Raw genomic sequence first — 13806 nt, forward strand, 5'->3', positions numbered from 1 at the left:
AGCACAATTGGAAGAGCGTAGTTGATGTCACTGAACTGTGCATGTAGAAATTTTTGAAATGGTGTATCTTTGGCTATGTATATTTTCACCAAAAAAGAAAGGTCGAGAAGGGAGGGGATTGGTATGTTGTGGGTTGTTAACCAGTGTCATAAAACAATATGTGTACTACTGTTTCATGAGAAACTATTTGTTCTGTAAGCCTTCACCTGAAGTACAATAATAAAAAAAAATGAATTTTACATTTACAAATGGTTTATATTACTTGATAAAATAATCTATTTAAAAACAAATAAAATTAAACAATTAGATGATATATTTTACCTTTTGGATTAACAAAAAATTTAATAAAAGCATAGGAAAAAATATGGATTTACAGCAGCATTATTATTCATAATAGCCAAAAGGTAGAAACAACCCAAATGTTTATCAGCTGCCAAATGGGAAACAAAATGAGGCAGATACATAAAATGGAATAGTACTGAGCCATTAAAAGGAATGAAGTACTGATACATGCTACAACACGAACGTTGAAAATATTATGCTAAGTGAAATAAGCCAGACAAAAAAGACTGCCTATTATGATTCCATAAATATGAATGGCCCAGAATAAGGAAGTCAGTAGAGTCAGAAAGTAAATTAGTGATTGTCTAGGAATGTGGGGATGACAGTATAGGGGAGCAAAAACTAGAGGATACAAGGTTTCTTTTTGAGGTGATGAAAATGTTCTAAAATTGGCTGTGGTGATGGTTGCATGTACCTGGGAGTATACTAAACCCCACTGAATTGTATATTTTAAATGGGTGAGTTATATTTCAATAAAGCCACTGAAAAATAAATAAATAAAACACCCCAGGGGAAACAAAATTGCAAACATTTAGACCTAACTATATGCTATAGTTTTCTCTAATGATTGGGTTATACAGAATTTTTACTTTCAACACTTAACTTTCCTGTATTGGTTCAATTTTTCCTCAATGAGTATATATTCTTTTTGTAATGGGGGGGAAGAATATTATGCAACTGTAAAAAAAAAAAAAAAAGAGAGAGAAAGTGCTCTGCATTTTGATATGGAGAGCCCTCCAGGATATATTTATTATCAAATGGAAAAGGAGAGGTGCAGAACACTCTTTGGGATGCTATAGTATCCTAACTTTTGTGTGCCAAAACGAAAATACACAGTACGGTGTGCTGTATCTGCATGAAGAAATCAAAATAAAAATGGTGACCTGTAGGAGCCAAAGGGGAGGAGAGTGAACAGGGCTGGGGTGGGAGTAAGACTTCTTAGTGTAAGCCTTTTTATTAATATACTCTTTCTAGTTTTGAACCAAGTAGGTGAGTTACCTATTCAACAAGAGAAATAAAAGGGGGAAAAAAAGTTACTGAAGGAAAAAATATCCAAACTAGATTTTACATTTACAAATAATATAATTAAAAAAATAAAAAAACCTATTACTAAAGGAAAAATACCAAAAGCTTCATGTAGTTAAATCAAACCACTTAAATATCTGTCTTGGTCACTGACTGGTGGTCTCCAAAATCAATGTAGCAGAAACTCTCTCTAAAAATCTAGGATTAAGATGGTAAATGTGTATAAGTAGTTTTTCAAATAGCTCTGATAAATGATAACTAAGTTCCTAATATAGTTATGAAATTAATTTTTAAAAACTATTTTAAAAAGAATCAGTGATTTAACATTTTGGGACTAACTTGGAGAATATGAATAAGGATTATGTAAGGGGCTTGGTTTTTTTTTTTTGGTATTAGATGACTTTAAGTTATTATTAATCCTGTTGTCAGGTGTGATAATAGTATTGTGGTTATTAAGGAAAATGTTCTTACATTTTAGAAAAGCATTCTGAAGTATGCAGGGGTGAAATACCATGATTTCTCTATTTAAAATATTTCAGAAAACAAAAACCAACGAAATTATGGCAAAATATAACAACTGTTAAATCCATGTGATAGATACATATACAGGGTTTCATTATAGTCTTTCTATATGTTTGAAATTTTTCATAATACAAAAACATATTTTGTAATATGTTTTAAATTCTTCATAATAAAAAGAAAATTTAATTTAGCGTTTTAAACTATTTTTTTAGTTCTTCTAAAAACCTATATCCTTGAGTCAGCTTTAAGAGAAAACTAATTGAAATATATCCTCCTGGTAATTAATTTATATACTTACTTGTATCACTGACTTCAATACCTACTTTCTAGAAATACCTTTAAAAATGAATATATATAAGACACTGTAATCAAATTGGAGCCCTGCTCATGCAGTGGTTAAGAACTTGGCTGCTAACCAAAAGGTTGGCAATTCGAATCCACCAGCTGCTCCTTGGAAACCCTATGGGGCAGTTCTACTCTGTCCTGTAGGGTTGCTATGAGTCAGAATTGACTCAACAGCAACAGGTTTGGTTTGGTTTGGTCTGTTAATCAAATCAGTATGGTATTAGTAAAGTTCTAAAGATGTCAGTGTTATTGTATACAGAATCCAGAATCAGATCCCAGTATATGTAAGTTTATATATGACAAATGCAATAGATCAAGTTCAGTGGGATAAGGATTATTTCTTAATAATGTTGTTAGCATGGCCATCTAACTCTAAGAAAATAAAAGTGGGTATATACAAAAACCAAATTAAAGATTAAAAGCTTAAATGTAAAAACTAAAATAATTAAAAAATTATTGCAAGAAAACCTAAATAATTACATGTCTAGTCATTTCTATAATATAAAAACTCTTACAAACTGATAACCCAATAGGAAAATGAGCAATAGACAATTTATAAAAGACCAATTTCGAACAGCCAAAAAACACAAAAAACATGCTCAAATCCAAACAGTAAAGGAAATACAAATTAATAAAAGTGAAATACCACTTCATGCTCATCAGACTGGTGAGGATGTGAGGAAAAGGACAGTCTCAAACGTTGCTGGTGCAAGTGTGATGATGCATTGTGAAGTAAAAACCCTTTGAAAGGCCATCTGACAACTCTATTAAAAGTAGAAACGTATATGTTTTTCAAATTTACACTTCCACTTCTGGGAAGCAATCCAACAGAAATAGAAGTACTAATACAAATGGACATATACAAGGATATAATTGCAGCACTATTTGGAATGGACAAGAACTAAAAACAAAGTGAGTGTTCATCAACAAGGGAATGGCTGAATAAACAGCATAGCCTCAGCATGAAGGAGAGGATGCCATATGATCTCATTTTTTAAGGCAATGACAAACCACCCCCACACACCTATATACGTAGGTATACAAAGGTCTGTGTAAGATTATATGAGTATGAAGAAAAATACAGGAAGATCCACATTAAACTGCTGGTCAAACTGGGTTATGGGGAGTAGGGTTAGGACCAAGTCCAATGGGGATGGAAAGTCTTCACAATAAAAAGGTATATGATCTCTTTATGTAATATTATATTTATACATATGCATACATAAATAGATGCATTAAAAATAAAGAAAAAATGAACATAATCTTTTTTATAAATAGAAAAGTGTCTGCATTGCATAAAGAATAGGTTTTCACAACTAAATAATTAAAAGAAATATATATTTTCCTAAATATAAATTGCCAGAATGAACACAATAATTCACTTTTCATACTATGCATATAATAAAATTATGGTAGATACTGATATGTGTGCCTATCTGGTTGGCAGGCTAGTATCCAACCAACCTGCAAAGGTATAACAACTCGCCTGTAACATAACACGCCCAGTTCAGTGAAGTTCAATTAGAGCACCATCTCCCTCATCAGTAAATTTTTCTTGCAGTACCCACTGGCTGCATGAGCTTTTATGTACAATGGTAGCTCCTCAAAGGAGATGTTACCTGGTAAATGATGTGAACATAAGGGGGATCCTCAGAGAGTGGGTATCCTGGAGAGGATTTCTTCCCATTATGTAGACAGTTCATGAGTTCAGAAAGACATTGCTGCATTTCAGTCAGATTCCTGGATAGAACTTCCAGTTTCTTACATATCAGATAAGCTTCCTTTTCCCCTTGTAAATTCTTTCTTTGAGGCAAATTAGGAGGCTCTGGAGAATGGTTAAACTGCGCTGGTGAGGACTCTGGCGTGCTGCCGGGCCTGGGCTTTGAGACTGACCAGTTAACAGGCTCTGCATGGAGAGTTTCTAGGGCTGTGGAGCCCTCACAGATACTGGACAGAGGACTTTGGATTTCGTTAATAAGGGTTATTCCAGGACTTCCACTGTGACTGCTGGTACTAGCTGTTAACAAGAGCCCCGTGTTTTGGTGACAAAAATCTGGGGAAAGACTTTCAATTAGCTTTCTTCTGTTTGCTTTATTTAACAGAGAACTGAAAGTAGAGTAGCCACTCTGGCCTTCACATGAGGTCATTGAAGATCCTTCCAACTTTACTTCTCTAACAACCAAGCGAATGATATACTGGTCAGACTCTGAAGAAGGAAGAAATGCCAAATCAGTGGATTTTTGTATTCCTACCAAAATTAATAATAATTTATCTGTCAAGAAATATATGCCTTTGGGTCTCTCACTACTGTCTAACTGAATTTGCTGAATGTTTGGCATAGAAGATGGGATGACAGAATAGATCAGGATGATGTTACACGTACTGGAAGCCACTGCCACTACCTGTGCTTTAGGACTAAACGCCATTAGATCAGGAACTAGAATGCCTGGAATGGTCACTTTTCTGGTCCTGTTAACCTCTTTCTCGAAGGTCACGAGGACCAAATGTGAAGAATCCTGACCAGTTCCTGTCAAGTAGTCCTTTTTTCTTAGACAAATAAGAGAACTGCACTCAGATCCAGATTTATTGAAATGTATGTGAGTTAGATCCAGAAGATCTGAGGAGGAAGAAGAAAAGGAAGGAGAAACTGGTATTTCAGAATTTGTTTCAAGAACATTTGCCCCTTTATCCATAGACAGCACTTCATCAATAACTGGTAAAGGATACAGATAACTGTCTTTACCACTAGTCGGAACATCAAAGGTTTCAGATGCATTTAAGCCACATATCTTATCTAGGGGAAGTTCAGTGGCTATAGCAACCTGTGAGTCCACAGTGGCTCTGATGGCGCGGATGTAGCTGTTTGCATCAAACACTGGGCAGAAGGAGCACCTGTGAAGAGTCTTGTGCACACTGTCCCAAATATAAGAATGCAGGCTGCTGCCTACTGCCACCACCAGCCTCTGGCCATCCTGGGTCCAACACGCACAGTGAATGTGGCCCTGAGTGTTGATGTCCACTTTTACCCGAGAATCGTCACAGTGAACATTAGGTAAAACAGAGACATCCCGTGCAGTCAACACAGTCAGGACAGCACTTTTTGGGTGCCACACACAGCCCTGGGGAAGGACAGGGAGTGACTCTCTAATCTCACAGGTCTGAGACATCAGCCATTTGCTCGTCTCCGTAGTGCTGGGACACAGCTGCCACACAGCAACATGCCTCTTGTGCTGGACAGCGAGCAGAGTGGGCGTGTCAGCTGTACCAGGTGGGGCCCAGGATAGCCCATAGATGTGTTCAAATTGCCCAATGACCTTTGAGTCCCCAAACTTGGCCTCCCCACTGTGAAGCTGTAAATCAGTCAGGACTACTTGAGTCCCATCAGTCCAGGCAAGACCATGAACTGGGTGTACTGCTTGATATAACGCATTCAGTCCAGTTCTGAGAAGTTTTCCTTTTCCCAGCTCCATCCTTTCTGATAAAGGTTATCTGAAATAATTAAGAATAAATTACATCACGGGAAAATAATCAGACAAATACAGAATGTCGGACATTTTACAAGACAACTGGCTTGAGCCTTTCATAGGTCAATATTGTGGGGAAGACAGAAGGACAGGAGAAATGTTATTAAAGATTTAACAGAGACTACTGAACTATACAAGCAAAACACAGTGTATAAACTATGATTGAATCTTGAATTGGGAAATCAAAGTTTTCTACAAAAAAAGACATTTTTGAAATAACTGAGGAGGAGTCTGAACCCAACCAGAGGTACCTGGGAAGAAAGGCCTGGTGATATGTGTCTGAAAGGTCACAGCCTTGAAAACTCTATGCACTACAGTTCTACTCTGCACACGTGGGGTCACCATGAGTTGGAATGGATTTGAGGGCAACTGGTATGTTTTTTTTTGTAATTGTTATGAAAGATACTGTGGAATTATTTTCTTAAGTGTGAACACGGAATTGTGGTTATATAGGAGAATGATGTATGTATTGTTAAAAAATGCGTGTTGAAGTATTTGGGGTAAAGTATCATGATGCCTACAAATTGCATTCAAGTGGTTTAGCAAAAAAATAAATTTTATATACATAGGTAGAAATATAAAACAAATGTAGAAAATATTAATAATTGATGAATCTAGATTGAAGTAATATCGTATTCATGGTACTTTCAACTTTTAAGTCAGAAAATGTTCAAATCAAAAAGTTGAGAAAAGTCTCCTCTATCGTCTAATTTCTATTCTTCTTTTCACTTGCAAATCAATAAATACCTGATATTCACAGCCCACACTTTATTATTACTTATTTTCGCAACTCCCTTAAAAATGGCTTTTACCTCCCGGCTGAAATGACATGTAAAAGTCACTATTACTATTTCTACTTCCTCATATTCAAACAGCACTTAATAATTTTCAGAACATTTTCACATTCCCTATTGCATTTGATCTTTGCAACAATCCTTCATAATAATTTAAAGTAGATTAGGCAAGTATTATCTTCAATTTTTTCATACTTAATATATTTTTTCAGGCATTTGAATCACTACATACTCATTGCAATGAAATCCAAACAAACCAGGCTGTCTAAAGCACCATCTTGTGCCAACCTCTCTTTGCTGCCCCTACCCCTGCCCCCAAATCTCAAGTATTTGATAAAACCACCGTTAACAATGTGGTGTGTATCCTTTGATACTGTTAAAGAAACCTACAAAAAAATACAGAATTTTGTAATCATCATGGATAATCATATGGTCTACTATCTATCCCGATGTACAGTGGTGTCAGTGATAGGATAATATCCATATCCCTACAAGAAAGACCACTTAATACAACCATTATTCAAATTTAAGCAGCAACCATTAAAGTCAAAGATGAAGAAATTGAAGATTTTTACCAGCTTCTGCAATCCGAAATTGATCAAACGTGATTAAGATGCATTGATAATTACCAGTGACTGGAATGCGAAAGCTGGAAACAAAGAAGGATTGGTAATTGGAAAATATGGCCTTGGTGATAGAAATGACACTGGCGATCGCATGATAGAATTTTGTTAAGACCAACGACTTAATCATTGCAAGTATCTTTTTTCAACAACATAAACAGTGACTATATGCCAGATGGAATACACAGGAATCAAATCGACTGTATCTGTGGAAGGAGAGGATGGAGAAGCTCAATATCATCAGTCAGAACAAGGTCAGGGTCTGACTATGGAACAGAACATCAGTTGCTCATATAGAAGTTCAAGTTGAAGCTGAAGAAAATTTAAAACAAGTCCAGGAAAGCGACAGTACGACCCTGAGTATATCCCACCTGAATTTAGAGACTGCCTCAAGAATAGATATGATGCATTGAACGCTAATGACTGAAGACCAGATGAGTTGTGGAAGGGCATCATACATGAAGAAAGCAAGAGGTCATTAAAAAGACAGAAAAGACCAAAACAGATGCCAGAAGAGACTCTGAAACTTGCTCTTGAACATCAAGTAGCTAAACAAAAGGAAGAAATGATGAAGTAAAAGAACTGAACAGAAGATTTCAAAGGGTGACTTGAGAAGACAAAGGAAAGTACTATAATGACATGGACAAAGAGCTGGAAATAGAAAACTAAAAAGGAAGAACATGCTCGGCATTTCTCAAGCTGAAAGAACTGAAGAAAAAAATTCAAGCCTCCAGTTGCAATACTGAAGGATTCTATGGGCAAAATATTCAACGACACAGGAAGCATCAAAAAAAGATGGAAGGAATACACAGAGTCACTGTACCAAAAAGAGTCGGTCAATGTTCAACCATTTCAGGAGGTAGCATATGATCAAGAGAATATGAAGGAAGAAGTCCAAGTTGTACTGAAGGCACTGGGGAAAAACAAGGCTCCAGGAATTGATGGAATACCAACTGAGATGTTTCAACAAACGGATGTAATGCTGGAAGCGCTCACTCATCTATGGATTGACACAGTGGCTGCAACAATGGGCTCAAACATAGCAGTGATTGTGAGGATGGTCAGGACTGGGTAGTGTTTCATTTTGTTCTACAGGGGATCACTATGAGTCGGAACAGACTCGATGGAACCTAACAACAACAACAAGATGGGTGGGAGGGAGGGGAAAAGAGGGAGTTTTTGCTTAGGGGGCATTGAGGTCATGTTAATGGTGGTAGAATAATTTAGACAAGGATAGAGAATGGTTGCATAACATGAAGAATGTAATTAATATCACTGAATTATACACGTAGGAATTGCTGATTTGGCAAATGTTTTGTTGTATGTATTTTCACCACAATAAAAAAATGGCAAAATAAAAAATAGTCACTCCCTTCGTTCATGATACCACCATTCTCACATTCACTCCGGCTAAAAACTAGGGACTCAATTTGACTTCTCCTCCTGTTTTCTCAATTAGTTGCAAGTCCTATTAATTCTTAGAATTGTTTCTTGAACCCAGTTCTTCCTGTCACTCCCACTAGCACCATCCTGAATCAGACTACCATCACCTTAAACCTAGATGACTGCAACAGTCTCCTCCTAACTGGTTTACCTAACTCTAAATTGTCTTTCCTCCTCCAATTCACCTTGTACAAAACCAATCTTAAAATACCCTTTTTTAAATATAACATTTATCAGCTTAAAAATTATCAGAGGTTACCCACTCACTGCCTATGGCTGCGCCGTTCAATACAGTAGCCACTAACCACATGTGCTATGTAATTTAAATTAAAAATTCAGTTCCTCAGTCACGCTAATCACATTTCAAATGGTCAGTAGGTACACAGTGGCTAGTGACTACTGTACTGGACAGGCCTACAGGATACTCTGAATTTCTGAGTTTGGCATCTGAAGCTCTTCCCAATCTGGATCTACCTACCTCTCCAGCCTTATTTCTTTTTACTTATTAATCTTTGTAGTTACAATGTCTGGGCCATTCAAAGCACTCAAAAAATGACAGTTGAATTGACCAAAAAAAAAAAAAACCAAATGCACTGTCATCAAGTTAATTCCAAATCATAGCAACCCCATAGGACAGAGTAGAACTGCCCCATAGGGTTTCCAAGGCTGTAATCTTTACAGAGGAGCCCTGATGGCACAGTAGTTAAGCACGCAGCTGCTAACTGAAAGGCTAGCAGTTCAAACTCATTAGTTGCTCATCAGGAGAAAGATCTGGCACTCTGCTCCTGAAAAGATTAGACCCTTGGGAACCCCAAGGGGCAGTTCAACTCTGTCCAATACGGTTGCTATGAGTCAGAATCGACTTGATGACAACGGGTTTGGTTTTTGGTAATCTTTACAGCAGCAGAGTGCCACATCTTTCCCCCATGGAGCGGCTGGTGGGTTTGAACCAGTGACCTTTCCAGTAGCAGCCAAACACTTAACCACTGCACCACCAAGCCTCCTTGGTTGAAATGACGACCCAATTTAAATACCATCTCCTCTGAGAAACCTTCCTTAACCACCCACCTGAAAGTAATTCTTACCTCCTGTGAACACCTACAGCCCTTAGTCTAAACCATTAGTGTGACATCTTTAGTTTACTACCCAGAATCTTCAGTCACTTTTTCACATATCATGTCTTGTCTCCCCAACTAACATGCAAAGTCTTTGAAAGCAGGAAGTAACTTCTCTGCCTATCAGCTTTTGGCCTTATAGGCACCGGCAAGTATTGTTCAGATGATTGTTCTACATAAATTACATCACATAAGGAGTTTCCAACTGGGTCAGGGGTTATGTTGGTTATATTTCTGTTGCTTCAGGCTCATATAATATTGAGCTAGTAAGCCCCTTTGGACTATATTTGAACATGCTTTCTAAGGCTGTTAAGTAATCCAGCCTCTCAAGAAATGATTGAAACAATGGAGAGTACTATATTAAGAGACGTTCCCCTCCACTAGGCCATACAGTCCACATGCAGCTATAGGCTAGCATTGCTCATTCCCTGTATGATTTTTTTAAAAAAAGATAAGCAACCATACAGATCAGCACAAGTTTCCAGATCTTAAAGAACTCACATAATCATTTAAATCATGAGGACAAATAATGGTGATAAATCATGATATAAATTTAACATTTTATAAAAACAATGCAATATTTAGCAACAACCAAAAGTTTTCTTCCTAGGGAAATTCCAGGGAAGGGGAAAAAAACAACTTTATTTATGTCAGTGTCACGGTATGAAAACTCCCTGAATCACCTTATTTACAGACCCTGGTTTGCTGTTCCTTTAAGTGAGCTTCAAGTTGGGATGCACCAAAAGTTTGGCTTTGCTTTAATATTCAGCCAAAATTTACTGTTTGGTTCAGGTTTCAGTCTTTGGAAGGCTGAACAGCCAAAATGCCTACTCTAATGTTATTTCTAGCATCCCTGAACTTGTGTGTTCATGCATATCTAAAATGTGTTAAGATCAGTAATAATAAGGCAATCTTTTGAATAAGTTGCAATATCTGCATATTCACTTTCAAATATAGATAAATATCAGCATCCTTTACTTAACTTAGAGTGGAAAATTGCCTCAGATACATTATATTTTGAAATTCTATCAGTCAGTTGACACTTAAATCTATAATAATAGTTGTAAGAATAAAATGTTAACAATAATAAATGATTGTGAAAGATTAATCTTAGCACAAAAACAACTACTAAGAGAGTATATTAGCTGGATAACTTTAGGAAAAGCATTATATTCTTTTTGACCCAACAGATAGTTATGAAAATGTAAATAAAAATATAAAGCACAGTGACAGAAATTAAATTATATCATAATTCTAATCTTTGTAAAAATTGTTTGATATACTAGTATTCATAGCACTAAACAAACAAAAAAAACCTTTAAGAAATATATTTAACTTTTAGTTTTAAATTCTATTTAGCCATGAGTCTTTTAAGTAAACATCCTATCTGGAAATTATTCACACCTTGTGAGGATGAATTAAAGGCAGACAGTCAAGTTATTACCTCCAGGTTTCATGAGGTAGAAAATCTCCAAAATTACATGTAACATCCATAATAAATTATCTTCATTCAGACATAAGACCAAAAAAGAGTACGAAGGAAAAAAAAGTTAAATAAAAATGAGGTACCCCCAAAACATCTTGTACCTCCACAATCCCCAGCTGAAAGTGACTATTTAGCACTCTTGGCGTTTGTTTTATTTTCCTTTATTCAAATTCTTATGGAATCCAGATTTCTGGAGCCCTGGATGCTGGATGAACCCCTGAAACTACTGCCCTGAGGTAATCTTTAAATCTTAAACCAAAAATATCCCCTGAAGTCTTTTTAAAACCAAACAATAGCTTAACTTTGCTAGTAAAGAACGTCTGCCTTGAGCATTGAGTTCTTTTGAGAACCATTTATATGGGATCAAATTGACAACAGCAACTCGAAAGATTAGACAGGAAATTACGGGGCAGTGAGTTTATGTTAATTGGGGAGAAACAACTTGGTTGCACAACTCGAAGAATGTAATGAATGTCACTGAACTGTACATGTAGAAACTGTTGAATTGGTGTATGTTCTGCTGTGTATATTCTCAACAACAATAACAAAAATAAATTATTACCAAAAAAAAGCAACGTGTTTAAAGCCCGAAATTAGTAAATTTGTTATGGAAAAAATAACACGCATCAACACAGTAGACAGTTGCCTCAAATCCTTTCTGTAACCAGATTATGTAAAATTTATATATAAATAATGCCATAAGTGTACATAAAGATAAAAATCTTATAAAAACTAAGTACCAAAATGTAATTACAAAAATGCATCATGTTATGTGACAGAATAATCATTTTTACTGCTAGTAAGAGTCCAAGACAGTTTAAAAGAATCTCATTTTTAAGGCTTTCAAGTACAGTAAAACCTGCAAAAGCTGGAACCTGTGTAAGGTGGAAACCTGTCAGAAAAGGAAAACTAAAATATTTTCCACTAAAATGAGCAATAGAAAAGTGGTAAAACTGCACCCTGTCAAAGGCGAAAACTTGCAAGACCTAGAAAGACAAAGCAGTCCCACCGAGTTCCAGCTCTTACAGGTTTCACTGTATATTTTTCCTTTAGATGGTTCACACCTTACCTTTTCGTGATATTTGCTTTATTTTCCTTTATTCTTGACACTGAAGGGAAAGCAAAGTCAACACTTAAAATTCCATTTGTCACTAATTTAAAATATGGTAGAACACTACTGACTTCAGTCATTTTGATGGTAGAATTTTGTGGATAGCCTTTCTGTGAAACATAAGATGTATAAAAACAAAGGAAATCAGGATTATATTGTTATTGAATATTTTAAAACTGACCATATTCTATAAACATAACCTAGATATTACTTGGATCTGCTGGTCAAATTAAAAGAAACCAAGGGAATAAATGTGCCTACTATGTGCCACACGTGGTTCTGGTCAGTTAGGATTCTATGCAATCCCTGTAATAATCTTGTGAGGTAGCTACTATTATCCTTATTTGAGAGAGAAAGCTGAAGCTTCAAAAAGGTAAGAAACTTGCCATTCACATCTTACACCAACATAAATTCCATATAGATTAAAGATCTAAACATGTAAAACAAATGTATGACATTTAGCAAAAAAAAAACCCAAAAAACTATTTTTATAGAACTACAGACATACTCACACATGTACATACTTAAGGATGTTCACTGCAGTATGTGTAATAGAAAAACCTAGTTCAGAGAAGAGCTTATACCAGTACTACTCAAACTATTTCAGAATATAGAAAAGGAAGCAAAACTTCCAAACTCATTCTATGAAGCCAGCATAACCCTGATATCAAAACCAGGCAAAGACACCACAAAAAAAGAAAATTACAGACCAATATATCTTTCATGACTATAGATGCAAAAATTCTAGCCAATAGAATTCAGCATCATATCAAAAACATAATACACCATGACCAAGTAGGATTCATACCAGGTATGCAAGGATGTTCAACATGAGAAAATCAATCAACATAATCCACCACATAAATAAAAGGAAAGAAAAGAGTCACATGATCATCTCAATTGACGCAGAAAAGGCATCTGACAAAATCTAACACCCATTCCTGACAAAAACTCTCAATAAAGTAGGTATAGGAGGGAAATTTGTCACCATAATAAAGGGCATCTATGCAAAACCAACAGCCAACATCATTCTTAATGGAGAGAGGCTGAAAACATTCCCCCTGAGAACAGGGACAAGGATACCCTTTATCACCACTCCTATTTAACACTGTGCTACAAGTTCTAGCTAGAGCAATAAGGCAAGAAAAAGAAATAAAGGGCATCCAAATTGGTAATGAAGAAGTCAAACTGTCCCTGTTTGCAGATGATATGATACTATACATAGAAAACCCTAAAGACTCCACGAGAAAACTACTAGAACTAATAGAAAGATTCAGCAGGGTAGTAGGATACAAAATAAACATACAAAAATCAGTGGGATTCCTATACACCAATAAAGAGAACCATGAAAAGGAAATCAGAAAAACAATACCATTTGTAATATCCCTAAAAAAATAAAATACTTAGGAATAAATCTAACCAGGGATGTAAAAGACCTATACAAAGAAAACTACAAAACACTACTGCAAGAAACC

General features: G+C 35.9%; 1 protein-coding gene across 3 annotated transcripts in view; it reads right to left on the bottom strand.

The window, feature by feature from the left end:
• The window catches only part of WDCP (WD repeat and coiled coil containing), a 27365-nt gene that overhangs the window by 5330 nt on the left and 8229 nt on the right, over nucleotides 1-13806 (bottom strand). For 2 of the 3 annotated variants that reach the window (XM_004377683.2, XM_023732404.1), the window contains exons 1-2: nucleotides 12290-12911; nucleotides 3855-5724 (exon numbers count right to left, since the gene is read on the bottom strand). In XM_004377683.2, the coding sequence (XP_004377740.1) occupies nucleotides 3855-5705 (1851 nt within the window). In that variant the 5' untranslated portion in view covers nucleotides 5706-5724; nucleotides 12290-12911. Of the gene's footprint in view, nucleotides 1-3854; nucleotides 5725-12289; nucleotides 12912-13806 lie in introns of those variants that run through there. The other variant, XM_023732403.1, reaches the window with a different exon arrangement.

The sequence above is a fragment of the Trichechus manatus genome, unplaced genomic scaffold (assembly GCF_000243295.1).
Source record: "Trichechus manatus latirostris isolate Lorelei unplaced genomic scaffold, TriManLat1.0 scaffold00052, whole genome shotgun sequence".
NCBI classification, from domain to species: domain Eukaryota; kingdom Metazoa; phylum Chordata; class Mammalia; order Sirenia; family Trichechidae; genus Trichechus; species Trichechus manatus.